This window comes from Podarcis erhardii, assembly GCF_964252035.2.
Source record: "Podarcis erhardii genome assembly, chromosome: 13".
Lineage (NCBI taxonomy): Eukaryota > Metazoa > Chordata > Lepidosauria > Squamata > Lacertidae > Podarcis > Podarcis erhardii.
In genome coordinates, this window is record NC_138502.1 from 53,455,601 (window position 1) to 53,480,505 (window position 24,905).

General features: G+C 50.1%; 1 protein-coding gene across 4 annotated transcripts in view; it reads right to left on the minus strand.

Annotated features, from left to right (window-relative positions):
* Positions 1-8,237: 8,237 nt before the first annotated feature.
* The window catches only part of SSH1 (slingshot protein phosphatase 1), a 61,167-nt gene continuing 44,499 nt past the window's right edge, over positions 8,238-24,905 (minus strand). For all 4 annotated transcript variants that reach the window (XM_081836504.1, XM_081836506.1, XM_081836505.1 and 1 more), the window contains 4 exons: positions 24,212-24,358; positions 16,257-16,457; positions 14,911-15,496; positions 8,238-9,609 (listed from right to left, as the gene is read on the minus strand). In XM_081836504.1, coding sequence (XP_081692630.1) covers positions 8,350-9,609; positions 14,911-15,496; positions 16,257-16,457; positions 24,212-24,358 — 2,194 coding nt within the window. In that variant the 3' untranslated portion in view covers positions 8,238-8,349. The remainder of the gene's footprint in view (positions 9,610-14,910; positions 15,497-16,256; positions 16,458-24,211; positions 24,359-24,905) is intronic.

Sequence of the window (24,905 nt, forward strand, 5' to 3'; positions counted from 1 at the left end):
ATGCCAGTTGTTTATTCTGGCTAGACACACTTTCAAATGGGGTTCCACACATGTTAAAGTACACTGGTGTTATGTGAAAGTAACACAACAGGTTCTATGCAAGCGCAATGCATTCCCTTTTAGCTTCATTGTTGTGGCTGGAGTGGCTTCAAAAGCGGGAGGAGGTTGCAGAGACTTCCGGGTTAGCACCATCGGCAATGGCGGCGTTCCTCTGACTGAGAGGAACAAACAAACAAAAGCGGGAGGAGGTTGCTCAGAACTGGACCCCTTTGGGGCACCAGCTGTTGATGTGGCCGCCACTCTCAGGTCACAAACAGTGCAAATGAGGCAGACACATGAAATCACTATTAAAACTGCCCTCTCTCTGAGATCAGGCAAAAATGAATGTAGAAGCCCAGTTGGTTAGAGCAGTGTTTCCCAACCTTGTGCCTCCAGCTGTTTTTGGACTACAATTCCCATCATCCCTTGCCACTGGTCTTGCTAGTCAGGGATGATGGGAGTTGTAGTTCAAAAACAGCTGGAGGCACAAGGTTGGGAAACACTGGGTTAGAGCATGGTGCTGATAACGCCAAGGTTGCAAGTTCAATCCCTGTCTGGACAGCTGCATATTCCTGCATTGTGGGGGGTTGGACTGGATGATCCTCAGGGTCCCTTCCAACTTTATGATTCTCCACTATAATTAGATTTTAACTAACTGAAGAGGAAGCAACCAAGATGATCAAGAGGCTGGACCCCAAGCCTTATGAGAAATGGTTGAAAGAGCTGGATATGTACAGCTTGGAAAAGAGGAGAGAGACTGATAGGTGATATGACACTTGATACTTTATCAACTTGGTCATCCTCCTCTGCACACGTTCTAGCTTGTCAATATCCTCCTTAAATTGTGGCACCCAGAACTGGACACAGTCTTCCAGGTTTGGTCTGACCAAGGCAGAACAGAGTGGGACTATGACTTCCCTTGATCTGGACACTAGACTTCTGCAGATGCAGCCTAGAATAACCTAACTTTTTTTTTGGTTGCTGTACCACACTGTAGACTCAAGTTAAGCTTGCAGCCTACTAAGACCCCTAGATTTTTTCCACATGCGCTACTGACAGGTGTACTGCATCTTATATTTATGCAGCTGGCTCTTCCTGCCTAAGTGTAGAACCCTGCTGAAATTCATTTTGTTAATTTTGGCCCAGTTCTTTTCTATAGTTTTCTTTTCATGCTGCCAGTATGGTTGCATGTGGGCTGGTACGGTAACCTTTTGTTGTAGGCTTCTTGGCTGGGCTGCTAATCTGCAGTGCTCATTTTCGCAAAACATGCTTTCAAAGCAGACAGTGCAGAGGGGAATTTTCATTCCAAGGACTGCAAACAGGCAGTTTGTAAAGAATTTTTTATTATTTGTTTCCTCATGAGAAGCACATAATACAGTACACTTTTACTAACAAGTAAAAAAAAGTGCATATTGCATCCCCTACTGTGAATGTAGCCATACATACATACATACATATATACATACATTCTCTCACACACAACACAGTGTACATAGGTGGGTTTGGTTTTTTAAAATAAAAAACAACAACCCTAGAATAAAAAAAAGATGTACATTGTACCAGGAACATATTTGTCAGCTTGAATGATTTCACACATTGATAAGGCCAGTTCAGATGGTGATGGGCTTTGCTAACAGTGGACAGTTGAGGTTTTGGGGGGTGAGCTTAGCTCCTGGATGCAACTTATGAAGTGTCATGGAGCAAGTGTCTTTCTATTAGTAATGGCCATTCTTTGCCCTTCAAAACATAAACCCCACTTTCATTTGCTCTGCTCTCCTTTACCACGTCTGGTGGTGGGTGTAGAGCACCAAGTGTGGGGTGCTAACTAGGCCTGTCAATATCTGGACCAGCCAAGATTTTACGAAGAAGCAGCTCCATTTATGGACTTCCAATTTATGCTTCAGTGAGCCCATCAATGTACATTGGCAACACAAACGATAAGCTGACTTGGACTGCAAAACAGAAGAAAAAACAAGAATCAAAATGGGGCATCTCATTTAAAATGTTCAGGAAGAGCATAAGCTGGAGGAACTAAAAGGTCTCCATTTGTGCATTTCAGATTTTAGGCTGGGACACATGTTGGCAGGGAGCACAGGCTCCAGGAGATCCACCTGGTGGAGAGGACAAATTCCTTCTGTCTGAAATGCCTTGTGGAGTCCCTGCCTGCCTTTGGCGCTGCATAGATTAATCCAAGAAGTGTTCAGTGTGTGTGGAAAGAGGGTCTTTGTATAAGAGCTTTTTCTTTTTAAAACCTCAAAACCACTGTTGACATTTTCTGAAGTAGCAAATGGGATGTCAACGAGCCATTCCAAATGACAAAAGTAACTTCAGGTATGTAAGCATGATGTCAACTAAAAGTATTATAGACGGAGCTCTATGGGCACCATGAACATCAGAGGTACCAAGACAAATAAGAGTAAGAACTTCACATAAATACACAGTATTTGTAAACTATCCACAAGGCACTCAATTTAAAAAGAAAGTAAAAGAAGTACCACCAGCTACCATGCCATGCATCTAAATAAGCTAGCAACCTCCTGCGGATTTAAAAAATAATAATCTTTGAAATGGTACGCTATGGGCTAGATGCTTGCTATTGGCTTAAAGACCTTTGCATGTGTTTTTTTTTTAAAAAAGGACAATGTCAACCTGAGATATACTAAGCAAGGTTGTACCCCCAGTTGAACTTTTCCAGGGTAAAATCAAATATTGCAGTCTTCCATATGCAATAAAGAACTATTTCGGCCATGAACTAAATTCTTAACAATTAACTCCCTGGAAATGAGAGGATAAACAGGACAGGAGGAGGAGACAGCAGCCCCTTTCATGAGTCAAAATAGAACTCTTCAGCAGGGCTGCTAAGGTTTGGTTTAAAAAGTGTATTGGTAAGCTGTGCTGTGCTCTTATTCTCCACTGGGCAGCCTTAAGGGCTTCCAAGAATGTATATTGCTGCAAGTTTTAAGTTCTATATTGTAAATAAGCATTAGAATGACAGGGTGGTTCCCAGCACCTGCTGTTGCCAAAATGCATCATACATCAAAGGAGGGAGGAAGCTAAGCAACCAGAAAGGCAAACTACCACTGCTCCACCAGGAGCAACACCAGCTGCACAGGGAATGCACAATTGCCCCAGCAATGACCGGCAAATCTGGTGGTTCTTGAGAAAGGCTGTGGGCCCTGGTCTGTGGCTACATCACTGTGGGAAAATGGTTGAAAGGTGGCTCAGCAATTCATCCAAATAAGTATGTGGCCAGTGAGCCAACTGGGGTCAGGGCATGGGTATGAGAGGTCAGTTGGTGTTCTGCTCTCCTTCTGCAGCTGCTGCCTTCTTGACTCACAGCTGATTGGGGCTGTAGAGAAATGGGGGCAGGCTGCTTTTGGGGGTTGGCGCTGAGACGTGAGTGAGGGGAGAAGAAAGAGGGTAGCAGTCGCCTTTTGATACCAGATGTCACACAGTACACTGGGTAGAAAAGCCAGGTGACAAAGCTGAATCATCCCACGGGTGGCGACTTCTGCAAGAAGCAAGTGTGGCAATGAAATGACCTTCAGCAGTGGACAAAAATGAAAAAGGAACACTAAACACAAAATGCATTTCATGCTACACACTACAAGAGTCTTGAACCCTGAAAAGGTCTTCTACAGTACTTTGACATGGTCGGCATAAAGTAGTGTTGCACAAATCAACACCCCAGCCCTAAAATTAATGAATCAACAGATTCACTCCACACGGAACCTGCTGGCCACCCAGACACAACCAGAAGCAAGGACCTCTGTATCGGGAGGAGACACACCCATGGGTTTTTGAGAACTGGGAGGACTGCTAATTAATATGTTGAGTACAGCTCATCAAAAGATTGTGAAATTCAAATTTGGCCTCCAAAGCAGTCCTGTGGCTTCCTCCCTGAAACACTGGTCAAAGGGCTCCAGAGGAACAGGTCCAACATGGTAAGGGTGAATGCTGGGCATCTGGCCTGTGCCAATCTGTTTTGTACCTGGATAGGAAAAGCCACGTGGAACAATACTTATAATCCGAATACACACAAAACAGCTTTGTCTGTTCCAAGCTTATACTTCCAAGCAAAGAGCAAGGCTTCTGGCTTACAGCATTTGCAGAGAAAGGGTTCCAACAAGACTTCCGGGTTAGCGCGAACGGCTAATGGCGGATTCCCTCCGAGCTCCGGAGGGAATCGGCTCTGCTGAGGACGGGTCTTGCCGTGCCGGCGACACGGGGACCCTCAGAAACCGCAGGCGCGGAAGCCTGCGGACTTGGTGACTCGGTGGGCACCTTAAGCGCCCTCCCCGACCCACGAAGAGCCTTTTTAAAGGCTGCGGAGAGGGTACGGAGAGTGGCGTGGTGCTGAGAGTAGACCGCTACCTCAGTAGAGCGAAGCCGCAAGCCATGGCCGGAGAGCGCTGACTTTCTTCCCAAAATTTGGACTGGATAACAAAGGACCCGTGAGTAGTGGAATTTGGACTTTAAAAATTTTATCCTGTGAATTCGGCACGATCGGGGGATGTGTTAAAGGGAAGTCCGCACCCCCTCTACTTATAGACGTTTCAAAGCAAGGAACGGAGAATTAAGGCGGAATGAATACTGTTTTGATGATTTAAAAGTTTCTCACAAATTTGATAGAACAAGATTTTTGTGCTGGAGAGAAAGGGAATTTGGAACTTTGTGTGTATCCCCCCCAAAAAACCCGGGAGTGTCCTATTTGGGTCCCGGAGGAAGAAGTGAAAGGAGTTTGACAGCTGTCAAAGAAGCTGTCAAACGGGCGGACAAAGTAAAGAATTTTGCTATTTAATAACTCTTGGAATTAAAGCTGATACATTTGGACTGAGGCGATTGGAAACAAAGTATTGATAATAACAAAGTAACAGATTATTGGAAAAGGACTACTAAATAACTGAAAGCCCCCTAGGGGGAATTAGTGACATTACAATGGCTGCAGAGGGAAAATTACTGGCGGAGATAGAAAAAATGTTTTTTCTCGTGGGAATCCTGCAGGAGCAGAGTATGGCTCTGAGTAAAGTTTTTATGACCTTGAATTCTGAAACAAACAACTCTGCTGAATGCACAAAGGAGATGTACGATAAAAATTCTGCAGCTGAGCAGGAAGAGATGCCTTTGGAATTGACAGAGAAAAAAGAAGGAGTTCAGACACTACAAGTGGAAAATATCAACCAGAAATCTGCAGCGTTAGAGTATGAGCAAGAAGACCTCTGGATTACAGACCTGCGAAAGATGAGAAAGAAGAAGAGAGAAGCCCCTGGAGTACTTGGAATATTAAAACTAGAAAGAACAAAGCAATATGATTGGGACTTTTCTCTTGAGTATGGAAAACTAGATGGTCTTTCGCAGCAAACACTCTTCAACATTCTGAATGAAAGAAAATATGATCTGACTCTGACTGAACTCCTTCGGGGTCTTAGGACCATCAAAGAGGACTACCAATATAGCTGGCAGAGAGGGACTGACAGAGAATCAGACGCCTCGGACGTGAGGAATCCGGGCTAGAAATATTTTTTGTTTGTTTTCTGGACATTTGTTTAGGAAGGGACAGAAACCGGGGCAGGGGGGGGAGAGAATAGAATTATAAAATGTTATGTTTTGTTTTACTTGGTCAATGTGACCTATAATTAATATAATAAAGGGAAAATTTGTGAAGGGGAAGTTAGATCGACCTTAAAAAAAAAAGAAATTAATGATTATAAGAGAATTGGATAGTTGAATACAGATAAACAAAAGATTTTAATTTTTAAAAGCAATGTGAATATCTTTAAGAGGTTAGGTAAGAACTTGCTGAATTAATTTTGGAATTGGGATGTAAGAGGAGGGGGTGGGGGGAAGTCAATGAAAGTGGGTAAAGAAACTTAGGGTATGTGTATTTGTGTGCTTGTTTGTCTTTGTTTTTGTGTGTGTGTCTGTTGTTATAAAATGTAAAAACCCAATAAAAATTATTTAAAAAAAAAAAAAAAGAAAGGGTTCCAACAGTTGGCACCTTGTCTGACTTGCCATTTGTGCCTGCTCAGTTTCCACCACAAAGCTTCACTCACACCAGAGGCTAGAGTACAGAAATCGGTGCTGACCATCTCACGCTTGCAGGCTTGATTGACAAGGAGACCTGGAGAAGAATCTCTTTCTGAGGTGTCCCTAAGCCAGCAACAGAATCATAGAATTGTAGAGCTGGAAGGGACCCCAAGGGTCATCTAGTCCAACCCCCCACAATGCAGAAATCTGTACCATGTCAACAGGCAAAGGAAGATGCCCCAATGACCTGAGTAGGAGATACCCACAATGCACGTGGAAGCTCTGCTGTGGACTTCAAAAGGTAAGAGCTGGCATGCTGGCTTCCACAACTATTCTTAACTGTCCCAAGGGCCGCAAGGAGTGACCCCACTGACTATCCTAAATATTTGCCAGCCCTAATGAAATGTGGAGAGCAGCAAGCGGCAAGCCCTACTCTGGGTTCTCAGTAGCACTTGCTCATCAACTGGGACATGAGGCAAGCCCCTCTTTGGCCCTGGATTGGCGATTGGGATGGACCCTATTCTGTCTGGCCCGAGACCTGTGTTTAGGAAGAGTGAAATGCCAAGAGTCCTCCCCTCCCCTTGGCTTGAGAGCCTCTGTGTGAGGCCTCAGAAGTTCTCCAAGACCTGCACCAGACTCACCTCTGGCCTGTGACCAGAACAGTGTGTGGGGAAGGCTCCAAGTGAGGGTTCCCAGGGGAAGGAAGGGTTCCTCTCCTCTGCTCTTGGCACTCCATCCCAGAAGGTTCCAACTAAGTCTGGAGAACCCTGGTGTGCACACGGGGGAGGATGCTCCAAGAACAATCCCTCCTGGACCTTTGAATTACAATGAATATTGCAGAGAGGACCCCACACACACATCTGGTCTTATTGCACAAGTCCCCTCCCTTGTGGTGCTCAGAAATCAGCACAGGCCTTCCCCTTGAGCCCCAAGACACTCTGGCCTCGGTCAGCAAGACCAGCAGCAACAGCAGACCAAGATTCAAGTAACCTTTGACCCCCTGTGTGACTGGTGAGACGCACCTCTGGGAAAAGCGCCAAGAAGAAGTCTTTTTTCTTCACCCCCCCCCATGGCACCCAGGCAATAAAACAAAGGATGATGCTGCCCCAGTCCACCAAGAGCTCTGGAGCTTGGCAGGGAGCACCATCTGTTCCTGAGGCAAAATGCAGCTTCCTTCTGACTGCTGCAAGTTGAGCAAAGCACACAGTTCATTTCTACAAAAATATTAAAAGACAAAAGCGAAAAAGACCCCGATTCCACAGAAACTCTCCCCAATTTCCAAACGTAGGTCAACAGTAGAAAAACAAACAAACCACTGCCACCCAATCCTTTATTCCATGTGTGATCAGCAACCTTAGGACATCAGGGTTATGGGCCCTGTGGGCCCCAGGTGTTGCTGGACTACAACCCTCTTCAGGGGTGGCAGAAGGAGCAGGGCAACATCTGGGGGGGGGGCAGGCTTCCCCTTCTTGTGCCACAATAGCTTTATGATAAGCTCCAAATTCAAAAGGTTGACAACTCAGTATTCAGCTACTGCTGTTTTTAACAGGGGCTCCAGGTTGCTGTCCCAAACAGCATTGATGGAATTGTCTTAGCAAAGCCACATGACAAGAGAAGGCAAGGAGCCACAGGATGATCATCCCACATCCCAGGAGAAACTCAAGATTCCTTCAGCCAGGCAAGTAAAGTCAGACCAGAAAGACCGTCACTCGGGGCACATAAACTCAAAGTCGGCAGGAATGGGGATCTGTGCAGTGGTGTTAACAATAATGACTGAACTGTAACTGTTCAAAAGGAGAACCATCAATTTCGGAACAAGACTGATTTTTGTGTGTTTTTTAAAAGAAAAATCCCATGTGAAGAATGGAGGTAGCATGTTTGGTGTTTCCCTCTTAGGCTCTTACCTCAAGTGCCTCTTTGAACTAGGAAATTGTGCTCAAATTGAGCCGCCAGGGAAACCTTGCAAGAAAAGAGTTGTTGCTTTTTCAGCATGGGAGGGGAAGAGGATCTGCCCCTCTGCACCCCACCTCCGAGGAAAGCAGAGGCCCAGGTCACACACGCCACCATCGCCTTCTGAGCCGGGAGGCTGCGAGCGCCTTTTCCACTGGGTTGCTAACCCTGTCAAGTCTCCCCCTTTCCCCACACTACTTGTGGCATCACACGGGAAGGGATTGGGGGGAGGGCAGAAAACTTTATCATCTTTTCGCAAAATGATAAAACTGCATTTAGTAGAGACAACTATAAAAGGAACAAGTTCTTTTTAACAAAGGTCATAAATATGTGTCAGCTCTCCCCCATCCACAGCCTGCCCTTCAACTTTGCCAGAGCGGCTTCTGCCGGCGGCAGGATGGCTTGCTCTCCAGGGGCCTTCAGGGCGGGCTGGCAGTGCACCACCGAGGACTCGCTCGACTTGGTCTCCCTGGAGTCCGTCAGGGCGGACAGGTCTGTCTCGCTCGCCAAGTCCTCTGAGGACAGGTTGAGGCTGCCCAGCTTGGCCAGGGAGTTGGAGCGCTTCAGCGGGGAGGAGACCGTCAGGCCGGCCAGCCGCAGCCTGGTCTCAATCTCCTGGGTCCGCTGCTTCACCAAGCCAGGCTTCCCTCGCATGCTGTGGATGCTGTCGCTGCTGGAGCTCCGCGTCAGGTTGGAGCTCCGGGACGACGACGGTGTGTAGCAGACGGTCTTGAGAAAGTCCTTTGTGAAGCTGCTTGTGTGGTCCACCGTCCGGCACAGGACAGGCGTGGAGGTCTTCTGAGACGCCCCACCTACCAGGGGGCTTTTCTGCAGCTTCTCAGTGTCATTTTTCATACCCCTGGGTATGGGAAGAGGCTGCTGCTCCTGCTGGGCCACCTCCAGCTCCTGCGTTTCTTCCGGAATGCTGGCGTCTGCTGGGCCCCCAGGGCCCTCCCTCCCAGGAGCAGCTGCTTCAGGCGCTGGCAGGCTCTTGAGGCGCTCCAGCTCCTTTGTGTGCTTCCGGACCAAGCCCGCTTTCTGGAGCTGCAGAAGCGACTCCTGATGCTGCATCAGGTAGCTATTGGTGGTCGGCTTCTCCAAATCCTTGCTGAAGAGCAAGTACTTCAGGTCCTTGGTCTGCCGGGCGTCCCTTTTTGGCGAGGAATCCTCTTTCATCCCATCCCTGAGGATGGGACTCCTCTCGCAGAGAGAGTTTCTCAGGCCAGCTGGAGCTCTAGGGCCATCTCTGGGCTTCTCGGAAGCACTGCAGGGCCAGCCGGCTGCAGGTTTGCTGGCATCAGCGCTCTGCAAGTCACTCCCTGCTAGTAGCGGAGGCAAGCGGATGCTTTCTGCAGTGTGGATTTCTTTTGGGGGAGACTCACAGAATGCCTGCTCCAAAAACGCGGGTGTCCTGTGCAGGAGGAACGGCGGCTGTGTGCAGACTGTGGAACTGCGGGAGGGGGAGGCCAGTTGCAGGGGCTCACACGGTTCCCCAAAAGTGTCGGCTGAGGCGCCAGCACTGGCATACACGCAGTCGGCGCAAGACTTGTAGGAGGGCTTCACTTTGCTGAGGATCCCAAAGATGGCATCGTGCTGCAGGGGACAAAAGAGGCCAGGTTAAGAGGTGCCAGGCATGAAACAAAAATGGGAAAGCAGAACCTGCAATCCCTGCATTGCGGGGGGTTGAACTAGATGGCCCTTGGGGTTATTTCCAGCTCTACCATTCCACAGACCTGGGCACATCATCATGGTAGGGGCACTTCCAGCTGCCCCACTCCTTGCCCTGGAAGCCTCCCAAGTTGATGCTGCAGGAGAGGGACTGAGCCAGTATAGTATAGCAATAGTAATAACAGTGGTTTGTGTGTCGGACTAGGACCTGGGAGAGTTCCAACCTCCACTTGGCCATGAACTCACCAAGGGAGCCTGGGCTAGTCACAGCCTGTCACCTTGGCGGGGGGGGGGGGATTAAACAAGGAGAGGGAAAACCATGTGCGCCACCTTGAGCTCTGTGGAGAAAAGGTGGGAGAGCAATGCAATAAATAAGGGTAATTGGAGGGGTGTTTCTGGGACCAAAGTAAAACTGTCAAGCTCCCTTGTTGTTTTTGCTCTTGCCAGGAGATGTAATGTGTTTAGTGCAACTGTGTTATATTTACAGTGCTTTTGTTATATTGTGCTTTTGTTATATTTCCTAATACAGTGGTGCCCCGCAAGACGAACGCCTCGCAAGACGAAAAACCCGCTAGATGAAAGGGTTTTCCGTTTTGGAGGCGCTTCGCAAAACGAATTTCCCTATGGGCTTGCTTCGCAAGACGAAATGTCTTGCGAGTTTTTCCAACTCCCCCCCCCCTTTTTCTAAGCCGCTAAGCCGCTTATCTGCTTAGCTGATAAGCTGCTAAAAGCCGCTAAACCGCTAATAGCGCTAATCCGCTAAGCCGTCAATGGGCTTGATTCACAAGACGAAAAAACCGCTAGACGAAGAGAATCGCGGAACGGATTCTTTTCATCTTGCGAGGCACCACTGTACATTGTTGTTCTATTATGCTATTATGAAATTGTTCTTGTGATGACTGGTTGTGAGATGTGTTCCTATTTTCTTGGTTGTAAGCCACTTTGAGCACAGAATAGTGGCACAGAAATAAAATTATGAATTGTGAATGAATGAAGGTCTATCAGTGGCTGTTTAGCAGGTCTGCCAGCACATCAGGGCTAGAGCTTAGCCAATCAAGTATATGAGCTTTAATCAGTCCATCAAATCCACAGAAGTTCTAAGGGAAAAACACAAATGTTGGTTTTGGACTGCTTTAGAAGAAACAGTCTTCCTCACCACTTTCCTGCACCAGACAAAAGTCTGTTAGGATGCTACACGTTGTCTGCACTTTTTATAAATACTTGTATTAAAAATAATTTTTAAAGGACTTTGCCCAACTGGTTAGGAAACGTGGGTGGCACTGTGGTCTAAACTACTGAGCCTCTTGGGTTTGCCAATCAGAAGGTTGACGGTTTGAATCCCCGCGACGGAGTGAGCTCCCATTGCTCTGTCCCAGCTCCTGCCAACCTAGCAGTTCAAAAGCACACCAGTGCAAGTAGATAAATGGGTACGGCAGCAGCAGAAAGGCATTTCAATGCGCTCTGGCTTCCGTCACAGTGTTCGTTGTGCCAGAAGCAGTTTAGTCATGCTAGCCACATGACCCGGAAAGCTGTCTGTGGACAAACGCCGGCTCCTTCAGCCTGAAAGCGAGATGAGCGCAGCACCCCATGGTCACCTTTGACTGGACTCAACCGTCCAGGGGTCCTTTACCCTTTCCCTTTTACTTACTAGGTAATTGGAACCTTTTGTATCCTAAGGCACTGTGTCTCTGAATTACCAGGTGCTTGTGGGGTGGGGGTGGAATCATAGAACTGTAGAGTTAGAAGGGACCACAAGGGTCTTCTAGTCCAACCCCCTACTTTGCCGGAATCACACCTAAAGAATTCCTGACGGATTGCCATCCAACCTCTGCTTAAAAGCCTCCAACAAAGGAGGGTCCACCGCCTTCAGAGGGAGACCATTCCATTGTCCAACAGCTCTTACACTCAGAATGTTCTTCCTAATGTGTAGTCAGAATCAGAACAAGGGAGGGCTGTGGCTCACACTTCTTATGGCAATCTGGCTGGCTGCTCTCGGAAACAGACTAGGCTAGAGGTGGCCTGTGCCTCCTACCACTAGGCTTGGCAGCCCAGTCTCCTGAAAGGGCACCGTGGAGCTGTCCTTGGGGACCCTGGCTGGATTCAGTGGGGCTATTCTTCCGTTAAGGACAAAACTGGGTGGCATTTCCATCTAGGAGCCCAAAGTGCATGGACACACTTTGCCAGGAATGAGAGACCCTCGGCCTGTAAGCCACCAGGCTGCTTTCCTGAAGCCATGCCCACAACACATGATGTCAGGCATGGGGGCAGAACAAGTGAAGGGTATGGAAAGGGACCAAAGCCCCTGCCCATCAGTTGATATGCAGGGAGTTCAATTCTGCATGGGCCCCAAGGGCCAACTCTGGCAGGTGGGCAGGACAACCCACCTGTCAGTTATCCCCATATGTCACTATAATGTCTGATGATGGCAGGTGGGTGGTTCCACTGAGGTGGGGGAACTTACAGGACTTCTGCCCCTTTCTGCATTTCAAAGTGAAACTTCCAGAACCAGGGAAGCCAAATTCACAAGTAGCTGCTGTGGCCGGGAGGAGAGTTTCTTGGGACCCCAGAGGGGTTCAAGCTTCATCTCTGCCTCGGAATCATGACATAGACCTGGTCTACCAGGCTCTCTTAGACTCCCTTAATGCAGCAGGAAAAATGCCAGCACACCTTCCTGGGAGGCAAATGCAACTGAAGATGTAAACCACGTAGCAAAAATTAGAGGTGCTATGGAAGTTAGGAGGGAATTATAAACACCATTTTCCCATGGTCTGAGGGCTTGGTTTAATGCATCCAACCCAGCTCAGAAGCGGGGGGGGGGGGGGGGAGAGAACCTTGGTGACACAGCACCACTACTGGGGGTCCTCTGGGGAGAGGATGACTCAGGAGAACCAGGTTCACAGCACAAGCTCCACCTCAGCAAGCAGCTATTTTTCAGTTTTGCCCTGATGGCAAAAATACAACGAATTCCCTACTGTCCCTCTCTGGTTTTTAAGCGTGCTAGAAGGAGCTGCAGAAATGAAGAGAAACTTGCTCTTTTAAAAATAACGGATGACAACGGTCCAAGGGACCTCTTGGCTGGCACACGCCACTCACAGTGGTGGAGAAAACCAGTGTCAGAGCACCCAGCTTCCTCCCTGTGAGTCAGGATTTCCTCCTTCCCACCAGACAAAGCCACAGAGGGCTTCCTCATTGAAGCAGCCATCACAGAAATAGCAGCCTTTGTCAGCATTGTGGGAGATTTCCTCAGCTGCTGGCCTCCTCCTGCACCTGGCTTGGGCAAGGAAAAAAGGGGTGAGCTTGAGGGGCCAGGCAGGATGCTTCTGACTGAGAAGGCCGACTGGGGAAGTCTTTAGCTGCTTGAGGGAAGCAGTCACTCAAAGCGCATAGCTGAACTCCTCCCTCCGGAGGGAGAGATGGCCACCAACTTGGGTTGCTTTAAAAGAGGATTACAGTGGTACCTCGGGTTACAGACGCTTCAGGTTACAGACTCCGCTAACCCAGACATAGTACCTTGGGTTAAGAACTTTGCTTCAGGATGAGAACAGAAATCGCGTGGCGGCAGCGGGAGGCCCCATTAGCTAAAGTGGTCTTCAGGTCAAGAACCGTTTCAGGTTAAGAATGGACCTCCAGAATGAATTAAGTTCTCAACCCGAGGTACCACTGTAAATACATTCATGGAGGAGAGGGATATCAATGGCTCCCAACCAGGATGGCTCGGCTCTGCTTCTGCATACCAGTCACTGGAAACCATGTCAGAGGAGACTGCTCTTGCGCTCAAATCCTGCTCTCTGGTTTCCTACAGGAATCTCATTGGCCACTGTGAGAACAGGATGCTGGACTAGATAGGCCACTGGCCTGACCCATCAGGCTCTTTTTATGTTCTTGTATAGTTCTATGTACCATTAATGTGCTGCTTTAGGTGCTGCATTCTGAGTAAGGATGGATGTAAGTGACCTTCCTTCTCATACCCTCCCACTCTGACAAGCTGTGATGTTTTCCATCCATAGGCTGCATCTTGGGAATATAGCATAACAGGTTTGTTTGAGGAAGAGGCTCAGTGCATAAGCCAACTGTGTCAGGTGAGCTGCAAAACTCTCAAGTGTCCCAGGGGTTGCTGGCTGCTGAGTTATTCGCCCGGATTGGTTCTGCTCAATTCCTAATATGTGGAGAACACAAAAGTAGGAAGGGGTGGTGAGCTCTGTTGCTCTAACCCTCACTTCAGAGGAGGCGTCAAAATAAGAAGGGAATAGGAATATTCAGTCCTTTTCTCAACAGAGTGTCCAGATCAAGGAAGTCATAGTCCCCTTCTATTCTGCCTTATGTCAGACACCACCTGGAATATGGTGTCGTTTTGGAGGCCACAATTTAAATAAGCATATTGACAAGCTGAAATGTGGGCAGAGGAGGGTGACCAAGGTGACCAAGGGCCTGGAAACCAAGCCTGATGAGTAACGATTGAAGGAGCTTGGTATGTTTAGCTTGGGAAATGGAGCAAGCTTGCTTTCTCCTGCTCTGGAAGGCAGGACCCAAACCAATAGATTCAAGTTACAAGAAAGGAGATTCCAACTAAACATAAGAAAGATCTTTCTGGTGGAAGGAGGTCTTTAGCAATGGAACGGACTCCCTCGGGAGGTGGTGGACTTTCCTTCACCAGAAGCATTTAAGCCGAAGTTGGATGGCTGCCTGTCAGGAATTCTTTAGCTGTGGCTCCTGCATTGCAGGAGGTGGACTAGATAACCCTTGGGTCCCTTCCAACTCTACAACTCTATTATTCTCTTTTTAAGAAAAGAAAAGCATACTCCTACTGCTATTTCTCCGTGTGAACTTTCCCGGAGACAGCTTACATGTTCTCTTCTGCTATATATTAATAGTTGGGCCTCATCCAACCCTCCCAGGCTGCCTGTGTCCCCTATGGAAAGAAGGGCTACTTACACCCCAGAAAGGAAAGCACAGTTCAGGGAGGGATATTCCATCACATGATGCATCCCTGAAGATCCTGCTTTGGGGGCCAATAGGAAGCATGGACTTGCGTACTAAGGGAGAGGGTGAACAGCAACAAAGTAGGAAATGACCTCCTGAAGGACTCCAGACAAGAGCAACTACCATGATCTGCCTTTGGTCATGCCAAGGCATGCAACAATATCCGTGTGTGTGTCTGTCAGTCACACACACAACCAAACACTCTGATGTGCTCAACTGAGCTCCACAGTTCAGTCCAACACACACCTCAAAATCCTCAGGGCAGCTCCTCTTGCTGTTGTTGTTGTTCAGGTTCTCACAGTTCCACCGGCTCTCCTCCTCCTGCGCAGATGAGTGACGCTTCCAGCGCTCAATGAGCTTCTCCTCTGCAGGGTCTCCTTCTTCTGGGACAGCAAGCCTGGGTACAGCTCCGGCCTTCAGGAGGCTGACCTCAGGATTCCCCCCCACAGTTTTCTCCCCAGAGACCTCTGCTCTCTCCACACTCTTCAGCTTTTCCACTGGAGGCTCATCAACAAACCCCAAGAAGGGCAGCTCTGTTGCTGCCAAATCTGCCTCCTCCTCCTCCTCCAACAGAAAGTCCCTCTCCAGGTCCTCCAGCTGGAAAAGTGATTCTCTGTTCACAGGCAAGGAGTCAGAAAGGCGCCTGAAACAGTAGTGGAAGCCCACGGCCTCCTGGCTTGTGCGGGGGTCTGCACAGCTGGGCTGGCAAGGAGCATCCAGGTCAACATCCAGACTGTCAAGCAGATAGTCACTTGGCCCACCAGAGCTGCCCAAGTTCTGGGGGAGGCTGTCCTCAGGCTGTTGCTTCCATAGCTTGTTATGACGCTGTTTGCTATGGGGCAAGGCAGCCGGGTTGGGGGAGGGGAGAGAGAGAGAGAGAGAATAAATTAATCATGTGTTTCTCAAAGTTCCTCACCAGGCCTCCTCTCTCTCAGCTGTCACCTGGGGGCAGCCATTCCATAGGACTGCCTCAGTGGGAGAGACAGCAAGCAGCAGGGCTCAGTCCATCAAACTTTGCTGAAATGTCCAACAACATCAGGCACCCCCTGCATTTGCAAGCTGGTCATTATAAGAACAACTGTTTAGGAATGGGTGCCTAAGTTTGATTTCCCTCCCTGTCCCTTTCCCCTTGTGTGTTATATGTTGTTCTTATTTCTTTCCTTTTTTTTTAGTTTGCAAGCCTGTGGGGCAGGGACTGTCTTGTTTTAATGGATGGAAGCCTCTGGTAGCCTTTTTGGTGAGCAGGGTACCAATGCCCAAAATGAGAATGAATTAATGTATGAATAAAACCTTGAGTCAGGCTCAGAGCAGACTGGCAGCCCATGAAGACTTCATCACCTGCCTTTTCTTTTCTCTTCTTTTAAAGTAATTTGTATGGCTGTTGTTTTTTTTCCATTTTAGAGTTAAGAAAAGACAAAGGCAAGACAAGAAGAGGTGCACTGAGTCTGAGGCATATGAGCGCCTCCTTCTGAATGTGTGGCTCTGTCCTGAGCTCCACCATTTCAGACAGAAGAACAATGGGGCCAGTGGCAGCATGGGGCCAATGCTTACCTTGCTCCCTCCCCTTTCCCTCCCAAGCACCAGCGCCCTACCTGGCATCCAGAATGCCCTCGTACTCCAGGAGCTGCCTCATGAAGCCAGCATTGGGTCTAGCGATGCTGCGCTTCTGCTTGACGTAATTGTATGCTTTCTCCAGGGGCCAGCCAAATTCCTTCATGGCGTACGCAATGACGGTGGAGGCAGAGCGACTCACACCCATTTTGCAATGGACTAGACACTTGGAGCGGTTTTTCCTGTAGAGGGGAGGGAGGGAGGGAGGGAGGGAGGGAGGGAGATTGGCAGCTGGGGGAAACAACCATTCTTGGTTCTGCAGTACAAACTGGGACACTTGAAAGCTTTTGTGAATCAAGATTCCAAGCACCTCTTTGATTTGTCAACAAACAAGCATTTATTTAGGGCATGGGTATAGTAGCTTTGGCTGCCTGGCAGCACAGCACAGGTGCTCATAATAGCAATGGCCACGAAGCCTCTGTGAGTGAGTAAGAGCTCTGAACTCATATCCCAGCCCACTTATGTACTGGTTGGGAGAGGGAGAGTGTTAAGGCAGATCCATCTCTCTCCAACTCAGCTCCACATCTGTATATAAGGATAATGCAAACACACTCTGCAGGGCAAGTGTGAGAATGAATGAAGCAGAGGGTCGTAAGGCACTATGCAGAACACAACAGATAGCCCCATCCACATCAGAGGCATGGCTGGTGGTGACATGAGAGAGCCTTATCTGTGGCTGCTCCCATATTGAAGGATTTCCTCCTGAGAGGCTATATGGACTCCCTCTTTCCATTGGCAGGCCGAGAGCTTCCTGCTCAAAAAGGCCTCTGGAAACTAAGGTGCAAACAATGCTGATCGCTGAGCAGCTGTCAAGGCAAACTGTAGTTCAACTGCTAGCTCTAAATGTGTTCTGATAACTTGGTTTTTAACTAGTTTGTTTTCCTTTGTATTTTATAATGATGTTTTTAAATGTTGTAAGCCACCTTGAATCCCAACTTAGGAGAAGGGCAGATTATAAATACAATAAATAAACAGTTAGCTTATACAATTTTTGTCAAGACACCAACACCAGTGATTTAGGGGACAGGCCAGCTGGTGGCTCTCTCTGGGCTGGTGCAGCCTAGTGGCTGAGGGACTCCCCAGGAAAACACTGGCTCTGCTGGGTGCAACACAGGAGGAAGACTGCTGACCTGCCTTTCAAGGCTGTTGGAAGGATTACTGAGACCATTGAAGGTTCCTTTGTGCCATATGAACGCTAAGTATCATCAGTGAAAACAGATAGCAAGGGAACCTTTATTTTCACCAGCAGGACACCAGGGACATGGAGCTGCCTGGGCATGACTGCTGCTGCCATCCTGCCTGTCAGGGTTTTAGGGAGAGAGGAGACAGAGAGCGAGGGCGAGGAGGAAGAGGACGACAACGAGCCGAGGTTGTCCCAAAGTCCGTCTAGCGAATCAGAGGATTCCCAGAAGGGAGCCCCCCTGGTCAGGCCAAGGGGCAATAGAGAGGGAATCAGTCAGAGAGAGGGGAACGAAGAGGGAATCCCCAGTGGGAGTGGCAAAGCGGGACCAGCTCCCCCGTCGGAACGGAGTAGAGGGGGGGGAGTTGCCAGTGTGTCAGAAAGAGCAGGACAGGAAGGAGGAAGGGGGAGGAGTTCGGAGCAAGACGTCCTGCCTGAAAGGGAGGAGTGTAGTACCGAGAGCAGCGTAACTGTAGAAAGGAAGGTCAGAGGCAACGTACGCGCGCCAAGTTCAAATATAGAGGCGCGCGGAAATGAGGAGAGCTCTGAGGAGGAGCCTGGTGCCAAAGCACGAAGGAGGGGGGAGCAGGCGGGAGAAGACTCAGCCTCTGGGGAGTCCCGGAAAGAGGGAAGACAGGGGGGCAGGAAGACCCTGCAGAAAAGGAAAGAGAGGAAAAGGTGGAGCAGTACAAGCCTCTTAAATTGGTGCAGGGGAGGGACGGACTCAGAGGGGACTTCTAACATCTAAGGGTAACAGATGCGGAGCCACGGAGTTTGGATGTAATGACGACAATGATCTTCAATAAAACCTTTTGTATATAGCTTGGACTGGACTTTGGTCTCTTGTGAGCTGGGACCCAGGGTGGCTCTGACAGAAAGTCCCCTCCAAAGAACGCAAAATTTTTTTTTTGCAAAGCTCACGAACGGTGACAGCCATGACTGCGGAGGAGCAGTTGACAGCGCTGCGAACTACAGTTTCCGAACTCACTGCTGCAGTCCTTGCGTCTCAGAAGAAGCATGACGAAATGGAGAAGCGCTGCCAGGACCTGCAAACAAGGTGGGAACGTGCAAGCAGGGAAGGGTTCCCAGGGTCCAGATCAGAGGGGATTGGACTTGGACGGAGGGGGGGCAGCCTAGTCACCCACTTCGATGGGAACCTGAAGCACTACCCCAGTTTCAGAGCAGACGTTTTGTATGCATTGCACTTGCTTCGTCATGACTTTAAAGATGAGGAGGAGAAAGTGGGGTTTATTGTTTCTCACTTGCATGGGCCGGCCAGAGACTGGTTGCGCAATTTGTGGCGTGAAGATGGCCCTGCCCGCCGCGATGCAGATGAATTCATTAAAGCGATGGATGCCTGCTTCCAGTCTACTGTAGATGTGGATCTTGCACGCAGGGAAATTTTTGGATTGCGGCAAGGCAAAGCCACTGTGCGTCAGTACCATTCTAGATTTTTTGCTTTACTGACTGCGCTAAGCTGGGAGAAGGATTGTGCACCTGTGAGGGATTTGTTCTGGGAGGGGCTCAGCGGTCCCATTAAGGATGAACTTGCCAGGGGAGACAGACCCCAGACCCTGGAGGAGCTTGTGCAGAGGGCTTTGGCGATTGGGATACGGCACGAGGGACGTCCTTGGCACACTGAGGAAGAACGTCAGGTGCGTCCACCAGCGAGGACGTCTTCTTTCATCCCCAGGGAGTTCAGTCAGTCACATCCTTCGCCACTGGGAAGGCAGGGGGAGGAGCCCATGGAACTTGGTGGTGCTAAGGCTCAAGCAACAGCCAGAGCCCCAGCTTCCGGTGCAGTGAAGGCAAAGCCTCCTAGAGGGACCAGGAAGTGTTACATTTGCGACAGTGCACAGCACATGGCGAAAGAGTGTCCCCAGAGGCTGCAGAAACACACTGCAGCTTTAGCAACTGTTGCAGCAGAAATGATGCAAGCAGAGCAACCTCAGGGAAACGACAGTGCCTGGCTGGAAGCAGAGCTGCTGGGGCTCAGCCAGGCGAATCTGTAGAGCAGTCCCCAGCGCTTTTGCAACGCACAGACCCTTTACCACCCAAGCCAGCGGTGCAGCTCACTGCAACACTTCAGTTGCCGAATGGAACCACCCTGGAAGTCCCCATCACGATTGATTCTGGGAGCAACGCAGATTTTGTGGGAACGCACTTTGTCAAGCAGCATCGCATAGCGCTTCTGCCAGCGACAACGCCTCTGAACGTAGTCACGGTGGATGGCAGGAAATTGCTAGGAGGACAAGTTGTGCAACAGACGCCTCCCATGGTGATGAGGATTGGAAATCATCGAGAAGTCATCAGCTTCAATGTCACCCGCCTTTCAGACACGCCTATAGTATTAGGCATGAGTTGGCTGGAGAGACACAGTCCTGCTGTAGCGTGGTACCAACGGCAGATCACCTTTTGCTCATCGTACTGTGCTCAACATTGCATCCAGTCCAGCCAGGAGGAGGGAGCTGAGCAGCAGTTGCAACTTGGCATGGTGCAGGCAGTACCCCGCAAGTACGAGGGGTTCCTGGAGGTTTTCTGCGAGAAGGAAGCTGACCAGTTGCCGCCCCACAGGCCTTATGATTGTGCCATCGACCTGGTGCCAGGGGCGCAGTTGCCGACTGCAAAGCTGTATTCCATGTCTGAGGACGAGATGCAAGAACTCAGGGAGTTCATAGAGCACAATTTGAAGCGCGGATTCATCCGAGAATCGAAAGCGGTGGGGGGCAGTCCTGTTTTCTTTGTAAAGAAGAAAGACACGCCCCAGAAAAGACTCATTGTGGACTATCGATTCATAAACAGTAAGACCAAACCCAAGGCCTTCCCCATGCCCAAGATAGATGATCTCCTGGCAACCGTAAGGAAGGGGAAGATCTTCACCAAATTGGATCTGCGTGGAGCGTATAACCTCATACGCATCCGGGAGGGCGATGAGTGGAAGACGGCCATGTTCACGCCTCTGGGCACGTACGAATACAGAGTTATGCCATTTGGTCTCCAAAATGGATCTCACGTCTTCCAAGCATTTATGCATCACGTGCTAGCGGGACTTCTCTACAAGAAATGCGTGTGTTTCCTCGACGACATCCTGATCTTTTCGGAAACGGAGGAGGCCCATGAGAAGGACGTAAAGGAAGTCCTGCAGAGACTACGGGAGAACAAGCTCTACGCCAAGTTAGAGAAGTGCCAGTTTGATGTGACGGACGTGGATTTCCTAGGCTACAAGCTGTCCGACAAGGGGCTGGCCATGGACAGCGCCAAGGTCCGCGCGGTGTTGGACTGGAAGAGCCCTCGCAATCGGAAGGAAGTCCAAAGATTCATCGGCTTCGCCAACTTCTACCGCAAATTCATCAGAGGTTTTGCAAAGGAGACGGCAGCAATCACGGACACTCTCAGTTCCAAGAAAAAGAGGTTCGTGTGGACGGAACAGGCGGAGCGCTCTTTTCAGAAGCTTAAAAGCCTTTTCGCCTCCGAGGAGCAGCTGCTGCACGTGAATCCAGGCAAGCCCATACGACTAGAGACCGACGCGTCAGACAGAGCGGTTGGAGCCGTACTCCTGCAAGAAGATCCACATGGAAACTGGAGACCCGGTGCCTTTTACTCCAGAAAGCTCAGCAAAGCGGAGCAAAACTACACCATATGGGACAGGGAGCTGTTAGCCATTCACGCAGCTTTCAAAGCGTGGCGACACTTCCTCATAGGAGCCAAGCACACAGTACAGGTCCGCACGGATCACAAGAACCTAGAGTATTGGCGCACGGCGAAGCTCCAAAGCCAGAGGCACATGCGCTGGGCGGAATTCTTCGCGGATTTCGACTTTCGGATAGAGTACGTCCCAGGAGATTCCAACGTTATAGCCGATGCGCTATCCAGGAAACCGCAATATCTCGATGAAGCGGCGCCTGTAGCAGCCAAGCACATTTTCGCACCGCAGGCGTGGTCGTGCGCTGCCGCCACAGTAGATCTGGACGCGGTGCGACGCGCGTTGCAAGTGGATCAGTTCGCACAGTCCAAGATGGAGGAATTGCGCAGAGGTGTGCAGAGTGGCGAAGAGTTCCAACTACGCGACGGGCTGCTAACTCGCAAAGGTGCCCTCTACGTGCCAAGCGACGAGCTTCGCGCAAAGGTTCTGCAGCAGTTGCACGACGCCCCCAGTGCGGGCCACTTCGGTAAGGAGAAGACAATAGAACTGGTGGCAAGAGACTTTTGGTGGCCCCGGATGCGTGGAGAGGTAGCGGATTACGTCGCCAGGTGTGACACTTGTCAGAGGTTCAAGCCAGTACACCAGAAGCCAGCGGGGCTGTTGGAACCGCTGGAAACGCCACAGCAACCGTGGGAGAGGGTAGCTCTGGACTTCGTTACTGACCTGCCCAGCTCCAGGGGGAAGACGGCGGTACTGGTGGTTGTGGACCTGTTCACCAAGATGGCGCACTTCATTCCATGCGCAAAGGTGGCGACGGCGGAACAGACTGCCAAACTCTTCATCGATCACGTGTTCAAGGTGCATGGGCTGCCGCAGTCCATCCTGTCCGACAGGGGGCGCCAGTTTGTTTCCAATTTTTGGCAGAAGCTTTTAGGTATCCTGAACGTCAAGATCAACCTCACGTCGGCGAGACACCCACAAACCAACGGCCAAGCTGAGAGGGTCAACGCGATCATGCAGCAGTACCTGAGATGTTACGCCAACCAGCGACCAGCAGTTTGGGTGGACTACCTGCCGATGGCAGAGTTTGCCTATAACAACACGAAGCACGCGTCCACGGGGGTGACGCCGTTTTTCGCGAACAATGGTCGTCACCCCAGAACCTTCCCGGGGTTCGTGGCACCGGGAGAGGGGGTGCCGCAAGGAGCCGACCAGTTTGCAGCGGAGCTGCAGGAGGTGCACGAAGAGTTGCGGAGACATTTAGAGCTGGCCAAGCAAGCATATAAGGTGCAGGCTGACAAAAACAGGAGAGAGGGAGAGGAGATCCAGGTGGGGGACTGGGTGTGGTTAGCGGCCCAAGCGATGCCAGCCAAGTCGTTGGCCAAGAAGAAGCTGGGGCACAGGCAGTTAGGGCCGTACCAGGTGGAGGCTAAAATCAACCCTGTAGCCTTTCGACTAGCCCTCCCCGAAGGTTCCAGAGTGCACCCGGTCTTTCATAGATCGGTGCTCACTCCCTACAAGGCACCGCACAGGTTTCAGGAGTCTGACACAGTCACGCAACAACACACTAAGTCACAGGAGAGGGAGAGGGCGCCTAGGGCCGAACCACTCAACGAGGTCACAGAGATCCTGGACTCGAGATGGGGGCAAGAGGGAGTAGAATATTTTCTAGTCAGAGAGGGTGCCCCAGTCAGTGCCAATGGTTGGGTGCCGGGCTACGCCTTAGACGAACCTCTTTTAAAAGACGAGTTCCATGCCCTTTTCCCTCATAGACCCATGCCAGCCGAGTACTTTGATGACTGGCTCTTTACGCCCACATGTTCAGGCAGCACTTTCCACGGCTTTTCTTCAGCTGAAGAAAGGTCGCCGGACTCCAACTCGCCCAGGGGATCGTGTTCGGGGGTGGACACAGAACCCTCTTATTGGTGGGACGAGCAACCAGAGGAGGACTGGCGCAGGAAATGGCTGACGGGACCTTGGCAGGCAGCACCGGACCAGGTACCAATGGAGGAGGGAGAAGAGAACACCTTGGGTCAAGAACCCGAATTCGAACACTCGTACAACGAACTGCAAACAGAGGAGATGGAGGTGCAGAATCTGTATCCTGCGTCCGCCTCCGAAGAGCGGCAGCTTCCACAACCTGCACCCGATGAGCGGAAGGGGGGAAGGGGGGGCTTCGAGGGGGGGATGGATGTCAGGGTTTTAGGGAGAGAGGAGACAGAGAGCGAGGGCGAGGAGGAAGAGGACGACAACGAGCCGAGGTTGTCCCAAAGTCCGTCTAGCGAATCAGAGGATTCCCAGAAGGGAGCCCCCCTGGTCAGGCCAAGGGGCAATAGAGAGGGAATCAGTCAGAGAGAGGGGAACGAAGAGGGAATCCCCAGTGGGAGTGGCAAAGCGGGACCAGCTCCCCCGTCGGAACGGAGTAGAGGGGGGGGAGTTGCCAGTGTGTCAGAAAGAGCAGGACAGGAAGGAGGAAGGGGGAGGAGTTCGGAGCAAGACGTCCTGCCTGAAAGGGAGGAGTGTAGTACCGAGAGCAGCGTAACTGTAGAAAGGAAGGTCAGAGGCAACGTACGCGCGCCAAGTTCAAATATAGAGGCGCGCGGAAATGAGGAGAGCTCTGAGGAGGAGCCTGGTGCCAAAGCACGAAGGAGGGGGGAGCAGGCGGGAGAAGACTCAGCCTCTGGGGAGTCCCGGAAAGAGGGAAGACAGGGGGGCAGGAAGACCCTGCGGAAAAGGAAAGAGAGGAAAAGGTGGAGCAGTACAAGCCTCTTAAATTGGTGCAGGGGAGGGACGGACTCAGAGGGGACTTCTAACATCTAAGGGTAACAGATGCGGAGCCACGGAGTTTGGATGTAATGACGACAATGATCTTCAATAAAACCTTTTGTATATAGCTTGGACTGGACTTTGGTCTCTTGTGAGCTGGGACCCAGGGTGGCTCTGACACTGCCTTTCTTGTAAACTTTGCTGGTGAAGCTGCCCTTCTGTTTGGAGGCAGAGCCCTGGGCTGTACGCACCACAGTGAGGCTCTCCCAGCATCCAGAAGAGGGCTTCCCTCATCACTCCCAGAACACGGCATGCGGAAAAAGTGTCCCTTCTGTGCATCAGCTTACTTGGCTTTGTTGATGAAATGGTAGGCCTCATTCCAGTGGGCAAGGAGGTCGGTGGTCTCTTCATCATAGACCCTGATGTTGTGGTACGCAAACAAGCCAGGGAAAAAATTGTCAATCTCCCTTGTGACGTTTAAAATGTAGTCAACGCTGCAAACATAGGAACAGATCAAGACAATGTTTGTGCAAAACAGCTGAAATGTCTCCTGCACTAGCACCACTTGGACTTACAATCCCACCCGCTCAAGATTACCCAAATGATGACCTCTTGGCCCTTCTATTGACTGCTGCCCATATGGAGATAGCCAGATGCTGGAAAACCGGAATTGGGCTGAACAGGGATTCTTGGTATGGTCAATAGCAGTGGCTGAACAACTAACATGCCAGGTCAGAGCAGAAAAAAAGCAAACACAAACTATTCCTTTTATAACATATGGCAGATGTTTACTGAATACATAAATTGTTCAGACTGTGGCAGGAATCCACCCGACACTCATGTGAAAGTGTGGTGTGATCTTTCAGAGTAATCAAATGAAACTTTGTTACATAGCATGACAAAAGTCTGTAATTTTATCAGGGCAAGTTATTTGTTGTTTACTGTTGTAACAACAGTTTTATAAGAGACTGTGGCTTTATCATGGTGGTGGGGGCAGGGAAAACAGCAGCATTTCTCCCTGTCACAAGGCCATTGCCTGGT